This window comes from Paralichthys olivaceus, chromosome 15 (genome assembly GCF_024713975.1).
Source record: "Paralichthys olivaceus isolate ysfri-2021 chromosome 15, ASM2471397v2, whole genome shotgun sequence".
Lineage (NCBI taxonomy): Eukaryota > Metazoa > Chordata > Actinopteri > Pleuronectiformes > Paralichthyidae > Paralichthys > Paralichthys olivaceus.
This window is the reverse complement of record NC_091107.1, coordinates 12752042-12771282: the sequence shown is the minus strand read 5'-3', so window position 1 is coordinate 12771282 and position 19241 is coordinate 12752042. Positions and strand designations below refer to the sequence as shown.

General features: G+C 40.7%; 3 protein-coding genes across 4 annotated transcripts; 1 reads left to right on the top strand and 2 right to left on the bottom strand.

The window, feature by feature from the left end:
* Positions 1-563: 563 nt before the first annotated feature.
* nfrkb (nuclear factor related to kappaB binding protein) lies at positions 564-9353 on the top strand. Its single transcript, XM_020085841.2, has 26 exons — positions 564-680; positions 1053-1190; positions 1283-1484; positions 1601-1728; positions 1804-1975; positions 2198-2296; positions 2384-2457; positions 2535-2619; positions 2718-2913; positions 3117-3228; positions 3324-3450; positions 3544-3621; positions 3704-3780; positions 3874-3920; positions 4148-4208; positions 4307-4481; positions 4577-4683; positions 4858-4981; positions 5155-5234; positions 5363-5559; positions 5682-5952; positions 6041-6220; positions 6330-7046; positions 7888-7994; positions 8308-8443; positions 8573-9353. Exons 2-26 carry the CDS (start codon positions 1065-1067, stop codon positions 8711-8713), a joined length of 3819 nt encoding a protein of 1272 aa, XP_019941400.2. The 5' UTR covers positions 564-680; positions 1053-1064; the 3' UTR covers positions 8714-9353.
* Positions 7685-14340, bottom strand: tmem45b (transmembrane protein 45B). Of its 2 annotated transcripts, none has more exons than XM_020085843.2 (6): positions 14228-14340; positions 11542-11740; positions 11243-11455; positions 10960-11144; positions 10648-10790; positions 7685-9352 (listed from the first exon to the last, which is right to left on the bottom strand). In XM_020085843.2, exons 2-6 carry the CDS (start codon positions 11729-11731, stop codon positions 9241-9243), a joined length of 843 nt encoding a protein of 280 aa, XP_019941402.2. In that variant the 5' UTR covers positions 11732-11740; positions 14228-14340; the 3' UTR covers positions 7685-9240. The 2 variants fall into 2 exon arrangements, with proteins under 2 accessions (XP_019941402.2, XP_019941401.2); XM_020085842.2 differs by having other exon boundaries at positions 14106-14230.
* Positions 14341-14525: 185 nt separating this feature from the next.
* gng8 (guanine nucleotide binding protein (G protein), gamma 8) lies at positions 14526-16974 on the bottom strand. Its single transcript, XM_020086074.2, has 3 exons — positions 16468-16974; positions 15364-15477; positions 14526-15017 (listed from the first exon to the last, which is right to left on the bottom strand). The coding sequence occupies exons 2-3, from the start codon at positions 15445-15447 to the stop codon at positions 14889-14891; spliced, it is 213 nt and encodes a 70-aa protein (XP_019941633.1). The 5' UTR covers positions 15448-15477; positions 16468-16974; the 3' UTR covers positions 14526-14888.
* Between the last annotated feature and the right edge of the window lie 2267 nt (positions 16975-19241).

Here is a 19241-nt window from a genome sequence, read left to right as displayed (position 1 = left end):
ATCTTATCTGTTTTGTGAATGTCATAGCAATAAAGCTTGTATTGAGTATTTGAAAAAAGCTAATGTTGATGACTATTATTATTATTATTATTAATATTATATTTTGTAATGAACTTTCTCAATGTAAAATGCTTGGAACTTGTTTACTTCATCATTCTTCTTTAGACTAGTAAACAACATTAATCATATGGGTTGTAATTAGCCAAAGTTTACCTTCAAAGTTGAATCACCCACTGGGCAGAGGTATTAATGCCCGGGGGCCCCAGGTCCTCAGGGGCCCATGGAGCTTCAGGTTTGCTCCACATCCTCTGGGGGAACAGAAACTAAAAGAAGAAAGAAGTTGAAAACAACTTGAGGAAACACATTGAGATAAGCTAAATTAAACCCATTAGCAACTTTAGCTAAGGTTAGCTAGCTACCAGCAGTCGACCATTGATCGGGGAGCGACTGTGTTAAGTTACACTTGTGGCAGAATTTGTGAATGAAAACTGAATGAGACAAAATGTGAAGATTTGGTTAAAATCTTTAGACTTCTACAAATATATTTACCATGTGTTCGTTGACTTCCTGTGGAGGGCAGCAGCACGCGCGAGTGGAGCGGTGTCCAACCAGTAGAAGAAGAAAATGGTCCGTCGGTCAAACACTTCCCTCTTCGTTTCCGAAACAGCAAACACTGTCAGGTAAGAGCTGCTACATGTTTTTAACCCATGTTAGCTCGGTCACAACACTGAAACCTGCTTAAACATATTATTATATATCACGTTTTTTGCGTTGAAAATTCAAAGAGGAATGCAAACGCTTTAACGGGCTCTCTTGCTAACATAGCTTTTAGCTTAGCTCGCTAAGTGGCTAATGTTTTGACATTGGTGAATCCTCACTAATATTGCTTGGATTCGATATGTGTTGCTTGACGATCTGACTATTTCAAAGCTTTAACCCCGACAGTGTTTGCAAGTTGAATGACCGGAAGCAAACGCATCAGCTGGAGCTATCTGCAGATTGAAACGAGAATGTGTTTGACTTTGTAGTCGTGTGTTCTTCTGTGCGGACAGACTTGCAGAAGAATGGATGCCCTCACACACATGCTGACAAACGCTATTGATCCAAAAGAAGAAAACGATGGACAGATCACAGAGGAATGCATGCTGGGAAACTGCAGGGTCAACCTTCCAGAGGATCTGCTGGAGGACGTGAGTCGCCTGCTCCTCTCTGTAGTGGTTGGCTGTGTGCAGGTTAATATACGATGCATTAACATTTGCTTGTTTCCATATGTTTTCCCCAGCCTGACATCTTCTTCTCTGTGATGAGCGAGAGCACCTGGACTAACGCACTGACAGATTCCCAGAGGCAGCACCTTCGTCAGTTTTTACCACAGTTTCCTGACAACAATGCTGCGGAGCAGGACAGCACCATCAGTGATCTGTTCAACAACAGAGATTTCAACTTTGGTAACCCCCTTCATCTTGCACAAAAACTATTCAGAGGTACTTCCTATTTACCCTTATGTTCACTCACCAAAACCCAAAATATTTATAAAGCTGGATGAATTAATAAAATTCAGTCAATAAAACACTCTGTGATCATGATTATTTCATTCCAGATGGTTACTTCAATCCCGAGGTGGTCAAGTACAGACAGTTGTGTGCCAAGTCTCAGAGAAAGCGACAGTTGTACTCCCGCCAGCAGTATTATCACAGACTGTTGAAGCAAATCCTCGTCTCCAGAAAGGTATTTTTACTAGAAGTTTTAAGTACAAAGCACATGCCCTCATGCAGTAGGTATTTCAATGTCCTTTTGTTGTAGGAGCTGCTGGAGTTTGCGGTTCATAATGGTTTGGACTTTCCACCAAAAAGAAAGTTGCCGACCAAGAGTCATGCTGAAATGCGGGAACCAAGGGTGAGGAGACGATTGAGCCGCATATTGAAGGAGGTCAAAACTGAGTGTGGAGACAGCAATGCTTCATCTGATGATGACGGTCAGTCTGTTCTCTCATTATTATCAAAATACCTTTTTATTTCTAAAGTGCTTCCATGAAATTAGAGTTCACAAGTTGATTTAGGTGTTAGGCACAAGCAATTGTAAAATATGCAAAATAAAAAAAGGACTAAAACATTAGTAGGAAACAGTACAAGCGCCAAAAAGCAGATTCATTTGAAACAGATCTTATTGAGTCTTTTGTTTATCTTTATGCTTGTAGACATATCGTCATGGACTGCAGCACCACAATCCCCTTCCTCTCCAACTGTTTCACTCAGAGTCTTTCCCAGCCTCTCTACCCAAGACATGAAGAGTACTGGTCAGTAAAATCTGCAATATCCATATGATGTTGCCCTTACTTTATGTATGAATGAATGATGCTAAAAGAAATGTTATTTCTAAACAGAGAAAATAGAACTGGGTGAGCAAGACTTGAAAGTCATGCTGCAAAATCATCGAGAGAAGAGGAAGCGACAGCCTGTAAGTGATTTAAAAAATCCATATAATTTAGTCTTAACTTGTACATTCGATGTGACACTAATTATTGTATTATACAGGACCATCCGGACTTGATGACCTCTGATATCCACCTTGGAGATGTACTTTCAAGAGCAAATATTGGTCGGAAGGGGACTAATATGTGTGAGTAAACTAATATTAAAAAAGAGAAAACCTAAATCAAAGTATCACTTCATGACTCACAGTTTAAAATGTGTATTTCTGCATTTCTTATCTTCCAGTACACTTTGATCTGTCTCTACCTAAGAAGAAAATGAGAGATGAAAGAAAAAAGAAGAAAATGAGGACAATAAAAGTGGAATCTGAGGATCCCTTTGAAAGTCTTGCACCTACAGACACACCGTCAGCTCCACAAGGGAACATCATCAACTCCTTGCCCGACACACCGTCTACTCCACTGCAACACATCAAGGAAGAGTGAGTCTTGTACCACACTGTTGTCAAGAACATTTAAGCTGTTTTAGACTCAGAGAATGTCTGGACCTCTAACTCTGTGATTTAGGTTCTCGCAAACAGCGCCTCCGGATAATCTCCAGAGATTCTTCAGAGTTCAGTGCATGTCTGAATTAGTCTTCTGCTATATTAGATATAACTAATGTAAAGAACCGTTATTATTTCAGAATTGTGGAGGAGTGTCAGAGCAGCCCGGTCGCAGTTGAGGAAATAGCTGTCAGCTTTTTCAGCTTGTTGGAGAACATCTTAAGGACAGAGACTCTTGCCAGTACTTTAATGGTATGCACTCATCACAGAGTCTCCCGTAATGATCATATTTCTAATTGATCACAGTTTTGACTACAAACTGTAACATGTATGTTTTGATTTCTCAGTTGGAGGAGAAAGTTCAGATGTGGCAGTCCTCTCCAGCCAGCTCCCTCAACGTGTGGTTTTCATCTGCTTCCTGTTGGTCTGACTTGGTTCTTCAAGCTCTGCAGTTTCTTGCAGGGGAGACTAAAGGTCAGTAGCATTGGTCACTCACACAGAACTAGTCCGACTTTATTTTTCACCCCATGTTACTCACTCACTCACACTCTTACTTCAATCCATCAGATGGCATGATCGCGCTCCCCAGTGGCTTTGCTCCATTTGTGGAGTTTTCTGATGATTCTCAGCAGTGGAGGTGGATTGGTAAGAAGTTCCTGATTGATGAAGGTCGTGTTGTTTGGGGATGATTCTGATTATTGAGATTAATGTCCATGATCTATTTCAGGCCCTACTCATGATACAGAGAAGGATCTCAGTGCACTCTTCCAGTTGTGGATGGACTCTAAAGATTTAGTTGTCAAGGTAGCATAGTTACTACAAGTTCTGTCTTATCACTCACTTTATAGATTGTACTGAGTTGGTGTATTTGTATCTAACTCTTTTTGTTTTCCACAGACAGAAAGTGAAGACATGATGGAGATGACTTCACCCACACAAAGAGGGTAAGATTCTGTCATTCACCAATTATAATAACAGTTAATAGGTAGAGAATTAGAATGGCAGCAATCTAAAAATAAAACAGATATTAGGCTGTACTTTAAATGTGCAATACAAAGATCAAAGTTGTGATTGGCAGGACATGCTATTTTTTTACTTCATTTAACATTGAAGTGTTTTGAGTTTTAATATCAGTGCTGTTAGTTAACAGTTTCATGTCTTTAACCATCAGTTCGACTGATTATGTGGTGCGGCCCAGCACTGGAGATGAAAGACAAGTGTTTCAAGTCCAGGTTTGTTCTTTCCTCTGGAATAACAGTTTCATACCGTTTGGTCTCTTTTACCAGGACACGAACTCTTTACAACAACACACTGTTTTTGTGTTTATTAGGAGCAGCAGCGATACAACCAGCCACATAAAGCCTTCACCTTTAGGATGCATGGCTTTGAATCTGTGGTGGGGCCTGTTAAAGGAGTGTTCGATAAAGAGATGTCTCTCAACAAAGCCAGGGAGCACACGCTGCTCCGCTCTGACCGACCGCCATACGTCACCATTCTCTCTCTGGGTTAGACCGGCGGTTTCACTCAGACTACACAAATCAGTTTTTGCAAAAGGAAAGCAATTACATACTTCTTTTTCCCTCTTCCTCTATTTCCATAGTGCGGGATGCGGCAGCCAGGTTACCCAATGGAGAAGGAACAAGGGCAGAGATCTGTGAACTGTTGAAAGACTCACAGTTTCTTGCTCCAGATGTCACTAGTGCTCAGGTATGATTGATTTGCTTTCAGCTTTGTCAGGCTGTGTTACTACTACTACGGTTTCAGGTGTTGGCATAGATGAGGATTATCACTGATTGCTGAGCTTCTTTTACATTTGTTACCTTCAAGTTGTGGCCTAATAGTGAAATTTCCTGTGAGTGATGATCTTTGTTTTCCACAAAGGTGAACACAGTTGTCAGTGGAGCCCTGGATAGACTTCATTATGAAAAAGATCCTTGTGTGAAATACGACATCGGCCGCAAACTGTGGATTTACCTGCACCGTCATCGCAGTCAAGAGGAGTTTGGTAAGCAACAACTGTAGTTTGTGAGTGGAAGCAAGTCTGAAGAGAAGATGTAAACTATTTCTTACTATCACCTTTTAGCTCTGCTAGACCCACACATTTTTACATTTTTCAAAACGTTAAAGATCAAACCGAATCGAAAAAGTGCTGATTCTTTTTTTCTTTCTTCCCCCCAGAGCGGATCCACCAAGCTCAAGCTGCAGCTGCAAAAGCGAGAAAAGCTCTACAGCAGAAGCCTAAACCAGCATCCAAGCCTGTTAGTCCACTGCACTTTACTGCAGAAAAACAACTAGTTGCATTTCGCAGATCAGATACATATACATTTTCTGAGGAAAGCACATTTTAGTTGCTGATTGTGAATCTCATTGCCCATTTATGTTTTAGAAGTCTGGAAGTAAAGACGGAGGCAGTAAAACCCCTGGATGTTGGGAGGCGGGACAGGATATGGGCTCCAATCCCATGTCACCAACACCAACTACACCCACCCCAAACACACCTGGAACCCCGAAGTCACCCTTACCCTGCGTGGCCACCACGCCGACAAAAACTGTAGTCCCAGAGACAATAAAAACCAGCCCAGGGTCAGACACAAGATATTTTTGTTCTTATTTATATTGTACAATAAATAAAGTAAATTCATGTTTCATCTAAGCTATTTGAGACTGAATCTTGTGATTTCCTGCTCTCCTTCTCGCTGTCCCAGTGTTCTCCTAGTGTCCCCACCTTCGTTGCCTCAGCTGGGAACCATCTTACCCACCACTAAGGCTGGCCCACCTGTGTCCCAGCCGGTCACGTCCCAACACGCTGCTCGGATTGTGAGTCATCTGGCGGCGGGCTCCCTTCCTCAGGTGCGGGTAGTTTCTACTCAGGCAAGTTTGAGCTCATCAGCAGGAAGTCAGAAGGCCACACTGGTCCATCAGACCCCCCATCAGATCAGGATGCCGCTGTCAGTGGCAGCCAAGGGTATTTCGCAGGTAACGAGAATAACTAAATTAAGTATAAGATGAATATCTGTGTTTGTTTTGTACATTGAAAATGTATAATAAATTATCTTTTCAATAGACTGTGGTGTCTGTGCCTCTGAGGACTCAGTCTGTGAGTAGTCCAGTCCACGTGCCAACCACCCTGTCAGTGTCAGCAGTAACTGTCGCCAAACCTCCGACTGGATCACCTGGAAGCCCGGCCAACAACCCTGCTTCCCCTGCTGTGCTGCAAGGAGTTGCCAGCTCCAACATCAAACAGGTGAAGCATTTTTTTTTTTTGATGGGATATTTGATCAGTTAGGTCGACTACCAGTTTATCTCAAAGTACAAGAAGGCTGAAGTTTTGCCTTTTGCTTGTTTTTTCGCAGGTGTCTATCACAGGACAGCTGGGAATGAAGACACCAGGAGGAGCAGGAATTCCAATAACTGCTACAAACTTGCGTATTCAGGGTAAAGATGTGCTACGTCTTCCACCGTCCTCCATCACTACAGACGCCAAAGGCCAGACGGTGCTGCGGATAACCCCAGACATGATGGCGACTCTCGCCAAATCACCAGTTGCAACCGTCAAACTCACCCCTGACTTCCTGGGCACCGCCACCAGCAAGAGCATATCAGCCACTCTGCATGTGACGCCGCCCCACCCTTCCTCTGCCTCCAGCACTGTGTCCTGCACAGGGGAAGTACAGACCACTAAAGCGAGCCACATCACCTCCACCTTGTTGAAGGCAGCAGGAGACACAGCCATACGTCTGATGCCGACACTGGCTGTCACGGCCGACCAAAAAACGAGGACCTTCTCCACCGTGACCTCCCCTGACAAGAGTGGCACCACCATTCGGATAATGCCAGGGCTTGGTGTTATCCCTCAGAAACAGGGTCAGACCATCACAATGACGACCACTACTGGCAGTAAACCAATCACTGTGTCCACTTGTGCTAATGTGGTGACCATGGCTGCCAGCGTTGTAGCTGGTGCGAAGGGGATCACAGTGGCTCCTGGAGCCTCTTGTTCACCTCTGACGTTAGGAACAGCTACGGCCACTGTGCGGCAGGTCCCTGCTACAGTGGTTACTACACAAACGGTAAGAGAATCATTTACTTCCTCTACAGATCCTTTCAGATGAGATATGTTATTCAATCCTGTAATTATGGCTATTGTACAGCAAAAAGTCATCTAAAAGAACCACACTCTTTTGCTATATTTGAAAGTGTTTAGTCAGTGAGCTTAACATTAAAAAAGAGTTCCTGGCTGTTTGAAAAATAAAATGATTGAAATGCAAATACTTATTTAGGCTAATGGCGTGTACACACATTTTTTTCAGTACCTTCACCTTTTTAACATGAAAACCTTTAGGATATAACAGTTTGTGTTTTATTTGTATTATTTTCTTCATTGATCTACGTTGTTTTATCATGTTTCCAGTTCTGTGTCACATTCACTCTCCATGTTGCTTTCCTTCCTACATCTGTGGTGTGTAGAACAACAAAATATCAACTTAAAGATCATTAGACTAATGTACAAAGCAGTCAGTGAGTAAACTGCACACATACACATATTTTGGAGTACTTTCAGAAAAGATAAGATGATGAGGACTTCTCTATTCTACAAACTAGTTAGTGACATATGACACTGCTTGACTACATGTGGTGCAGACTGAGTGTAGTGTACAATGTAGTTAAAGTGCACTCTGCTGGACAAACTGTGTGATGACACCATCTCTTACCAAAAGCATATTTTTTTGCATTATTTACTGTGAAAAAAAGTTTTTATACATATGTTTTTATAACATACACACCAGCAGTAGACCAACATTGACAAGCTTGTGTATCATCGGGCTTTAAGCTGACCAATAAACGCTCAGTATTCAAGTACAGCATCTGAAAGCCTCATGACTCAGGAACAATCCTTTTCTTTAACCATAGGGGAAGTTACCTACACGAATCACTGTGCCGATCTCTGTCCTGAACCAACCACTGAAGAGCAAGAGCGTAGTGACCACACCGATTGTAAAAGGAAGCCTGAACGCAAAGTAAGTCTCATAGTCCTCTGTTATTTATTTTATTTACTCATGTTAAGACCTTCTCCTGATGGAATGAATAAGAATTTTACAAGTTAAGTTTGTGTTATTTTGAGATTTCCACTTTTATTTAATTAGAATTTTCTGTGAGATTCAATGCTTTGATTGTCAAGATGACAGCTACGTTTCATGGGAATCAGTTTCAGAGCCTCTAACATAAATGCATGTAATTTATGCATCCTCTGTTTTTCCGGACAGAATTTCTCTACAGCTTCTAAGTTGGGCTGGTACACTGACATTTTTTTCATTTCAATTCTCTGAGCAGCCTCAGCAGCCTGGGCAGGAACATCATCCTCACCACGATGCCTGCTGGCACAAAGCTGATTGCAGGAAACAAACCAGTCAGCTTTGTCACAGCACAACAGTTCCAACAGCTTCAGCAGCAAGGACAGGCCACACAGGTTAGTTTAAATGTGGATATACAAGGCCATATATTACAAGGCATAATGACTATTACCTATAAGGAAATGCTAAATGGCTTCTTAAACAAACATGGAGCCACCTGGAGTGAACTATCTTTCTTCCTTTAGGTTCGCATCCAGACGGTTCAGGCACAGCAGCTCCAGCAGCACATGGCCACGGGCTCTCCCAAATCAGTTTCCACTGTCGTGGTCACAACAGCACCGACACCCAAATGTGCACCTGATCCCCCACCTGCTCCTCAACAGTGATCCTACCTGAATCGTATGTCCAGTCCATCACGCACATGCCTGTATTTGGTGATTTGACATGACTGTTCTACTTAATAACCTTGTTACAGTATGTCATAAGCCTTTTTTTGGGACAATCTCTAAAAAGGCTGGCAAAAACCTTTCTTTTCTGTAATTGCTATGGGCTTGTGTTCAGACTGAAGTTGTCATTATTCGTCTCCTGAATTATTATTATTCTCCACTTCTCTTTATAATTGTATGCATCTTCGCTTCCTTGTGTTTGTCATTTCATTAAATGTGTGATGAAGTACAATATATGTGTGAAGTGAGTTGGGCTCATATTTTCTTATTTGACTGTTAATACATCATTAGTTCTCTTACCAGTTGTTGAATAAACCATAATAACAGATAGATTTGTTTGTTTTTTCATAAAAAAAAAATTTAAACAAAAAAAATCTAAATTACACTGTGCAAACAGCAGCTTGAGATACACACAGACCATAAACATAGAAAAGGAAATAAAAATTGAAAGAACCAAAACACAGCCATCACTCTTCATCAGACTCTTCAAGCAAAGCTTTCTGGCAACTTGTCTCTGAGGATGTGTTTCTCATTCCAATTTCTATGTCTTGTGCCCTTCCTGAGAATCTCTTTACTGTGCTGTTGGAACAAGAGAGGAAAACTTTAGGAAACACATAAACAACAAAGAACAACTGTCTTTCTGCTGCTGTCCTCTCTAACTCAACTTAACTTCCAAAAAGTCGTCTTACAAAGTATCTCGCAGAGAAAGAGAAATATTTGAGAGGTCCAGTATTGACCAGTACTATTGCTGCAGAGCAGGTTTTCATTTGATATGTGCATCTCACAGTGTATGCATGAAGGCACACAATCATGTAAATGTATGATGGTCATGTTATACATGTCAAGACTAACAAGTAAAGGTTGCATGCAGGTTTCAGAACAACACATATCCTTAAGGCAGATTAAACGTTTTAAAATTAATTCAACGTGTCGAGTGCGGCGTGTTTTCTGATGAGACTTTTTGATCTAAAAAATACATGTCAATCATAAAACACTTCAAAAGGTTCAGAGATCAGAATAAATGAGTGTTCAGACTGGAATGGAATGGAAATGTGTTTTTAGCCTAAACCAAAGGTTCCTAAATGTTTTGGGAACTAGATAGTATATTGATTTATTTTAATAAAACAATCAAAACTATAAAATGGGCTAGTGGGCTATTCTCTAGTTGCCATATAAACATCTCTTTTGAATGACTCCCAGCCATCGTGTCACTCTGATAAGTGAAGGGACTTTGAGATGAACCAGTTCTGCCCAGAATATTTGTGACAATCCCTCATTTCCCCTGCACATAAAATAAAATCATTTTACAGTTGAGGCTAATTAGAGTTAATTTTGTGTAATTTACTTGATTCCAAATGTCTTTTAATTAATTTCCCTCTGTATAAACCTATAGCTATGGCAATACGTATGTGGAGGTTCTCAGTCATCCTGGTCATGGTATATCCAAGTGCTAAGAAACAGGTCTACTGGACTTGGTTGAGTTTCTTGTAGACGTTTCACGTCTCATCCAAGAGGCTTCTTCAGTTCTCACTGACTGCTGGGAGGCCCAGGTATTTAACTTGTAGGGTCTTTAGGAGTCGTTGAGGTAACCCGAGACGCTGGACCCACCCTGCTGCTAGTTTCGTTGAGAGTCGTCGACCCACCCGTCCCCTCTGAGTCATGTGTCCTAAGGTGTGAATTGTAGCGAAACTTCCTGAGGATGGAAGTCACGACTATATTGTATGCAGTTTGTACATAAAAGTGAAGAAGCCTCTTGGATGAGAGTCATCAAGAAACTCAACCAAGTCCAGTTGACCTGTTTTTTTGCATTTGGCTCTGGCACATTCTATAACTGACAGTTCCACAGGTAATGTAATGTATGTATGGATACTTACCAACAAACCACACACACTGTGCAGGTGACCAAAACAAGGGCGACAGCTAAATGCCAGCAGAAGCACATTGTGATAAACATGATGTTGTCGTGCAAGGTCAAGTCCCACTCAACTCCGTTTAAAGGATAAAGAACAAATCCAATCTGAAACAACAAACAGTGTTGATAAAGAGCCTTCTGCATGGGATGCTACAAAAAACAGTGTTTGAATGTGTGACACGTGTCAAATCAGTTCAAAAATATTCTGCAAATGTACACTATCATGTTTGTGGACACATTCACAAATCACATTTTACACATTTCTGTAAATCACCTGGAAGAACCATGAGCCCTGCAGGATGAACAGACACCCCCTGAGCAACTCCAAAATAAAGTTGTCTCTCATGAACACCTCCAACATGGTACTAGCTGATCCACCAAACACAGCCACGAGCAGCAGGGAGTGGATGTGGCTGTCCAGAGGGGGACGACTGTGCACATGGTAATAGAACAGAAACCCTGGAAGATACGGGGAGAGTCAGACACAGAAAACAACACAAATACACATCCGAGAGGTTCATTGGTGATCTGAAGGAAAATGTTAAAACTCAGGTTACCTTCTACAAAAAGAGCCATGGAGAGAGCAAGGCGGTCAACGCCAAGTGGCGCCTGTTTGGATTTGGTGCTAGTGACCAATGCTATCCCTGAGATCCCAAAGAATAGATACATGGTGCTGTGCTGCCAGTTCATCAGCTTCACCCACGACTTGTTGTCTGTGTTTAACAGGTGGGCGTGTGGCCCATCCACCACAAACTGTTCCACCATAATACCTGTGACGGCAACATCAGACAAATGAGTCAAGGGCAGATTTGGAGGGTTTACACATGCAGACTGATTGAGGAGGAAAAAAACTGACCCACAAATGAAGCAAATATTTTGAATCCTCCCTCGATGTAGTCCATTTTTTTAAATAAAGGTGACATGTTCTGTCTTCCGTTGGGCTGACTCTTCCTCCAGTTTTGTTGGAGAGTGTGTTTCACTGTCAGCCAAAAGCCATAAAACAGGAAAAACGTGCCGGGAATGGCATGTCCTCCAAAGTTGGCCATTGTTTCACCCTGCAAACATAAGAAATACACCAGAGCAATCAATAACGTACATTTGAGAGAATCTCAATGTTTTATTTTTGACCAAACACTTTTATTCCCGTGAATGTGACAGGAGTCAACTTTGAGGTGAAAGTGCAGGCTGATTATTTTATGGTGTTTAGAGCCATGTAATGATTACAAGAGGTCAAGTGACAGCTAAGAGAAAGGACAAGGGGAAACAAATGGCAGCTGGGAATAGAATGGCTGTGCCACTCACATATCACAAAGTGGCTGGCAACAGATGCTCAATAACCGAGCAAAATATACCATCATGCATTGCACTCGCAGTGGAGAGACAAGAGGAGAGAGGGCAGCGGGAATAACCACCTGTCATACAAATGTAAATATGAGCAGAGCGACGCATCACAGAACAAACTGAGGCAAACAAGTTTATTTCAATGTGCTTTTCACCCTAATGTATTGATGCTAATGAAGTCTGCACACTGTCAGCTCCTCCAAAACAAAGGAGCTGATCATCAGTTTCAGGAAAAGAAAGAGGAACCTGCTCCCCTACACGTCAGTGGAGACACAGTGAGAGTGACTAGCTTCAAAGTCCTGGGCACACATATCTCCCAGGTCCTCACGTGAACAGATAACACTATCTCTGGTGAAGAAGGCATAAAACAAAAAAAACTCTACTTTCTATGGACACTGAGGAGAGCCAAACTGTCCAAAGAACTGCTCGTGTCCTTCTATCACTGCACTGTGGAGAGCATACTCACCTTCAGCATCCTGGTATGCCAGCTGTTCTGTGGCTGACAAGAGTGCTCCAGAGAGTCATCAAATCAGCACAGACACAACCAGCTACCTTCACTCCAGGACATTTACAGAGCCTGCTGCCTATGACGAGCCACAAACATTTGGTCTAGTGGACTTAGGGCAACATACTGTTCACAGAACTACACACTTCCTCACATAAATTGGTGGTTTTCATTTATATCCATCTCTGTTTTTTGCAAAAGTTTGTTATACAGCCGTGCAATGAAGACATTCTATTCTATAATAAAGTAGGGTCCAGTGAATGAGTGGGTGATTCATTGACAGCAGACATTTTGACATAAAAAAGTGGGTATAGATCGCTGAGGTATTCATGAGATGTCTGTAAATTGCTTGAATGTATTACCTATATGTACCAGGTATGATCCCATTATATCACACAACTTGTTCAGGATGAGTATTCTGTACTTTTGTCAAATGTATAAACTTAAATAGTTATGTTGCCAGATGAAAATATCACTTCAAGTTCAGTTCAGTGAGGTAAGTGGGCCCTCGCATTCAGATGATAGCAGCTCATTTGTCTTGCAAAACTGAGAGTCAGAGCCTGTGACCATCACGTCCCTTGTGTCCAAACAGACTGAGCAGACTGGCTAATAATCATTAGCAAAGTCAGTGTGCATCAATGGTCATGAAATAAACGTGTCTGTCCTCTCTGCTCACAGTTGTTAGAACATCTCAAAGATAGTTGGTGAAAAAGGAACTGTCACTCTGCACAACTACAAATAGGATTTACTTCAGTTTCAAAACCAACACAGTGAAAGTGGACCTTATCAGAGCACACTCAGGGGTGGGGTCCCAACTGAAGTTTCATTCAAATTATACCAGTAATTTACACTTAGCTTTGTTTTTTAACCTTAAGTATTTGAATAAAGAAACTTGTGTGGAGATATTAATATTACTTATGATTGGAGCAGTAGAACTTCCCTGATCAATGAATCATCACTTATAAATACAGCCCGAAGCAGAAAATATTAAAAACCATGTGCAAATTTCCCCATCGTGGGACTAGTAAAGGATTATCTTATTTTACTTTTCTATTCAAATTAAATTGTTTGGCTTGTAACTTACTCCTTGTATTTCATATATATTGAATATCTTATAATTGCAGCCCTACATTTTTTAATGAGCTCCTATGGGAATAAAGCGTCAAGTGCCAAGACTGCACTAAAGCATGCTGTTTTATCTCAGATGTAGAAACGCTGGTTTCAGTCATTCAAGTGTTAGTGATTCAAAAATTGAAAGTTATGCAATATGACACTGAGACATTTATATACATGGATACATGGACGTAGTATAGTAACTTAAGTTTGAGGTTTTATTTCTGTTCCGGTTTGTGGCTGATTGAGTTGCGAATCTGACCAACAAGAGGAAGAGTTAACTTCCTCCTCTCGCCTTCAGTGACAGTGGGTGAGAGTCTCAGGTGTATTTTAGAATCTGCCCGCTTGGTCAAACAAGTTTTTCTTGACTACCCCTGTTGATGTCAGTACCTTTATATCACACACTGCATCTACATGTAGGCAAATCAACTGATACTAAATACCCAGTAAAAAAGACTGACCTTCCACAAATGTAATTTCCACATTTGAACCACAATCTTTACAATATCCTCTCCACAGATACTACATGTGAACCGATCCTTCGTTCCCTCAGTTACAGTGTAGTTAAAAAAAAGGTACGTACCTAATCAAACTCCCAAATGCTCTGGAGATCAGGTGAAATCCGTGAGTGTGTGCAGCTGTCACAGTGTGAACCATGCACACCTGTTTCCCGCACCTCAAACCTGTATTGACATCACAAGATGGCCCCACCCATAATTTACATTGGTTTCTGAAACCAAGGGGACGTCCATGCTTGGTAACGGCATCCAGGGAGAAAAACAATGTTGTTTATTCAGGGACAAATTAAAACATGGAAACGTGGAAAGTATATGTATTGCTTATGTAAACAACACATCTGTAATTTATTTTGCCTACTGATTGTGATATCTGAAAACGAGATAATATAAAACATTAATACCGAGATATGACCAAATATTTATTTATTACTATCGTGAATTGTTTAATTTTAGATTACGTTTAGAAACTATTTGGTGAAAACCTGGTTAATATCTAATCTGTGTGCACAAGGAGAGGCAGCAGCACATGCCTGTGTGGGAATGAACTTTGCTCCCATTTTATTGTCATCATAAAGTCAGTAAAGTCAGTCACCAAAGAACGACTTTAAATACAAAACTGTTAGTTTTTAAATCAAATTTTTTTTTTCTTTTCATCATTAAATTTGACACTGAATTCATTGAAAGGAACCTTCATTATTAGTTTTGTTTGTCTTGTGAATACGAGGGTTATAGTATTACACAGAATAATTTCTTCTCTCTAAACGGGTTCTCAGAGGAAGGCACTGGTGTCACCAGGGGGTCCTCTTTGGCGTGGGCTTCACAGTAGGCCATCAGATCAGCTGCTGCTTTGGATACCTGCAGAGAAAGAGTTTGTATTAAAATGTGTAGGTGTATCAAAGAGGAGAGGATAGAAAAACTGACTTAAAGCACATCTGTTGTCCTTAGTTTGACATCTTTACTCTCGAAACATTTTAAATTAAAGGTGCTAATTCAACAATTGTGCTTGTATTGTTGGAATGTGTATGTTTGCTCTTACATAAGTGATCTGTAAAATATGTACTGCTTTTGAGAAGGTACAAGTATATGCATGAGAGTGAGAGTTTACTCCATATTAAAACACAAGATATTCATCAATCTGAAGTGATCTGTTAAATATTTAGATAATTTCATGGCTGTGGACCTCAGTCACTCACTGACTCACCATCATCCTCTCTATGTTCACCTCCAGTTTCAGCTGCTCTACAGTCTTTCGAGCATCTGCAATCTTGGCCATGTTGTTAGACATCCTGCCTCTTCCCACGAGAGTCAGCCAAGCCTGCGGCAAAATGTCAAACGTTAAGTTATCAGATAAGAAAAAATACAAACAAGATTACACAGTGTGTGTCACAGTACTGAAGGTATCTCTGTCACGGAGGTTATGTTTTCATTGCCGATTGTGTGTTTGTTACCTATTTTACTAAAACGTGATAGAAAGACGTGGTATGGGCCAAGAAAAAAAACATTCAAATTTGGGCCAGACAAATGGGCAGATACAGGATTTCTTTGACTTTCTTCGGGATAAAAAGATCAAGCACATACTTTTTTCCCTGTTTCCGCAAATAATTCTTTAGTCTTTTACTTTCTTTAAAATTAAATTTTTTTTACATTTTCACCAATTTCCCAGGGAGTAATTGATGGATTTATGGAACTGGGATCAATGAGCCTGTGCAATTTAGTTCAGTTTGATTGAATTAAAGGGAACTTTTGGCTCTGGCTGGAGGTATGTGCTTTACTGAGTGCTGTTCTATAGAGTCTGTTTCAATTTGCTTGTTAATTCTGCTCCCTGGGTCTCAGCTGCAAGTGGCACAGGGAGGGTCTCAAAGGAGTTCGGCAGGGGAGGGGAGGCAGCACAGCCCGCCCCATGGGGGGTTATCCGCTTGCTGAGAATGTAAATACATTTAACATTGACTTGTGGCTCTTGCACAGTATGTTTGTCATAAATTGCAGAAGTAGAGCTGCTATTATTGCTTTATTTCCCCACAGTTATATTGTTGTAGATGCTGGAGAAGACTGAGATGACTCCTTAATCCACGTAGAGAGCAGTGAATGAACAGCATCATTCATCAATAACCAAAGATGCACATTTTTTATCATTTAGTTCTATCAATAAAAATACAAGAGTTCATACCTATGAAATATACTGCCACTATCATCACTCATGCAGATGGGCATTATCTGATTTAAGTGGTTTCCATGGATCTGCACAAAGAACTTTTACAGTTTCCCAAGATTTATCTTAACCGATCAAATTCACAATATCACTTACCACAAGACGGACGGCAACAGTTTGGGCTCCTGGAAAGAAAAGTCAGCACGTCTCCAAATAGGCTCCTGCACACTAACTTACAGTAACAAATGAGAAGAGATTAATGGCAGAGATGAGGAGTGAGGCTTCAGGAGGTTCCCTCCTTCAAATAATTAGCTGTGGTTCTGCCCCCAGGATGGGCTCAGTGTGGCAGTTAAAGGCAACATGTGGTGTGACCTTCATCTCTTGAGCCTCCATCACTCGCTTACCTGAGATTATAGAAGAGCTTGTGATCGAAGATTACATGTTAAACGTATATTTCTCTTAAAGGAGCAAAATAAATGTACAGCATTGATTTTTTCCCCCCTGGCAGCTATAACTACTTAGAAAGGCAGCAGACTATTAAGAAGAAGCTCTCAAGAGAATAAGGGAGGTTGTTCTTCATGACTACTGTTTGGAAACAAGCCTTAGACAAAAGGACTAATTTCATTTTAAGAGGATAAAATAATGCATTAGCTGCATTTAATAAAATCTTATGACTGTGTTTATTCTGCTCCACATCTGAATGTTAGAACCCAATTAAGTGTAATTAAAATGCTTGTACTAAAACAGCAGAAACACCTGTGGTTGATTCTCAAACAATGTTAGATTGAGTATTTTGTGCATAATTAACCAAAATAGCATGCAATGATCCACAATTCTCAGGTAACATGACAGAGTCTTTTAATGGGTGTGTGCAATATAAACAATGAGTTTTATCAACCTCAAACGACAAATACTTTGAGAATCCTTCCTACAACACGTACACAAGGACACAAGGAGTTTACAAGGTAAGCGACTGAGTTTTTGTCAGGGGTTACAGTTTCTGCAAACAACAGAATTATTTATCCCATGCACAAGGCTGCCAGTCTTTCCTGCAGGGCTGATAGTTATTTCACACAGCAGCAGGGGGCAAAGTGGCAGCGTTATGGAGTTAAATGTCAAGTGCCTCATTAACATTTGTTTCCCTGTAGTTACTGGTCTCTCCCTGTGAAAGAAACTGATACGAGTGGAAAGAGTTGCTGCTTTACTGAACCAACCTGTCACAGAGGGCCCAAAAATACAGAAGCTCTGCGTACTTGTAGCTCGCACAGATTCTGTTGTCCTTCTACAGCTACTTTCAGACTGAAATCAGGATACTTTCCTGAAATATTTCGAAGGGGCTGGATGTGAGGCCACAAATGTCTGAATCAGTTGCTCCAGACATTTTCTGGAACTTTTCCTGTCAGTCCCTGAGGAGAATGTCCAGAAAATGTCAGAATTAGCTGTGAAAATTGAAAGCAAGTGGACAAAAGCTAAATGCAAATATTTTAGGATGAAAAGAAGAGCCACACATGTCGAGAAGATGCTGGTGATAAGGACCAATGCCAGTGACATTTTATACAACTCTAAACCTTTAAACACAACCTGCCAACAGCATATCACTCCTTTTCTGTTCATGTCTTTTAGATGCTGCATCATAGGATCACATATCAACACTAGCCTTAAGAAGGCTGCATCAGTTGACAAACATGGGTAAGACAACTTTCAACTGCTGCAAGATCAACAATCAAAGTATATATTTTAAAGATGGTGTATCGAGGTGTGGCCTAGCTCTTATTGTCTCCTGTCTCTTTATTTACTTTCCTATTTAATGCTCTACCTCTGCCAAAAAATATCCTACAGTCTTAGAACTGTGGACATTTCGCATTGCAATTACTGTCACCGAGGAATGAGGAAAGAAAAGTTCCGCATTCCACACAGTTTAAAACTAAACCCATCCCATTCAAGTCAAACTGTCTCAGAGCCCCTTGTTCTCGTAAATGTCTGGCTTGTTTTTGTCAAACTGCTTGTAAACCTGTTTTTCCTGTCTGTAACACCTGCTGCTCGAGGTGTCACATGAGCAGCATTCTCACTGGAAATATTTCTACCATCGTTTTGTGATCTGTGCAACCTGGGTGACCTGTAATTTCACAACAGCTGCTTTCAGACATGCACCGCAGCCTGGACATTGTCCTGACATTGTCTGGAGTGAGCCCTCATGACAATTTAGCAGATGATAGTTGATGATATTATAAACACATGAAAAGGAGGAATACAAACATCTCAGGAAGAAAAAGAAGTGCCATACACATGAAGGATGCAGAAGCATTTGTTTAAATTTTTTTCTGGTGTATTGGTTCGAGAAAGGGTCGACAGGGCTCCTTTTCTGAAGAGCATGAATGCGCTGACCAAATTTTATGGAAATGGTGGCTGAGAGAGCTCAACACACTGCAAATTAAGAAAACACATGTAAATAGAAAAAACACATGCAAAATAAGAAAATATCTTCATCAATATGATGACACGTGCTGAAAAAAGTCAAAAATTCATGCAAATACAGAATTGCAAATTGCAAAAACGATATTTTCAGAAATGATGATTGTGATGGAATTTCAACATTGAATCAATGTCACCTTGTCATCTGGGATGTGAATGACTTATGACATGTTAATAAAGATGTGCATTGAATACATTTTAGTTTGGCAGTATAAATGAATTTCTAATACCTGTTGTATAAGATAATAATTTATAATGAATAATAATAATAATTCATAATTTATGTGCATGTGATATAATGATGATTATTACTTTAGTTGCCTGGTAAACAAGTGTGGTCAAGTTTCTCCGGTCCAGGCATCATGTAGCCTCCATACTTTTTATCCTTTATGGTAAAAAAAAAAAAAAATTGATCTGTTGCTTTAATGTTTCCACGTGTATTATTATTATTATCATGA

Bases quoted from the DNA above. Each gene is read 5' to 3' on its own strand.
- nfrkb (XM_020085841.2), top strand. From the start codon at position 1,065: ATGGATGCCCTCACACACATGCTGACAAACGCTATTGATCCAAAAGAA. The intron at 3,451-3,543 runs GTCAGTAGCATT...TCAATCCATCAG, and splicing joins TCTTGCAGGGGAGACTAAAG to ATGGCATGATCGCGCTCCCC. The intron at 7,995-8,307 runs GTAAGTCTCATA...TTCTCTGAGCAG, and splicing joins AAAGGAAGCCTGAACGCAAA to CCTCAGCAGCCTGGGCAGGA.
- tmem45b (XM_020085842.2), bottom strand. From the start codon at position 14,129: ATGTGGAAATTACATTTGTGGAAG. The intron at 11,456-11,541 runs GTCAGTTTTTTT...TTGCCGTCACAG, and splicing joins AATATTTGCTTCATTTGTGG to GTATTATGGTGGAACAGTTT. The intron at 10,791-10,959 runs GTGATTTACAGA...TTGTTGTTTCAG, and splicing joins AGGGCTCATGGTTCTTCCAG to ATTGGATTTGTTCTTTATCC.
- gng8 (XM_020086074.2), bottom strand. From the start codon at position 15,447: ATGTCTAACAACATGGCCAAGATTGCAGATGCTCGAAAGACTGTAGAG. The intron at 15,018-15,363 runs GTGAGTCAGTGA...CTTTCTCTGCAG, and splicing joins TGAACATAGAGAGGATGATG to GTATCCAAAGCAGCAGCTGA.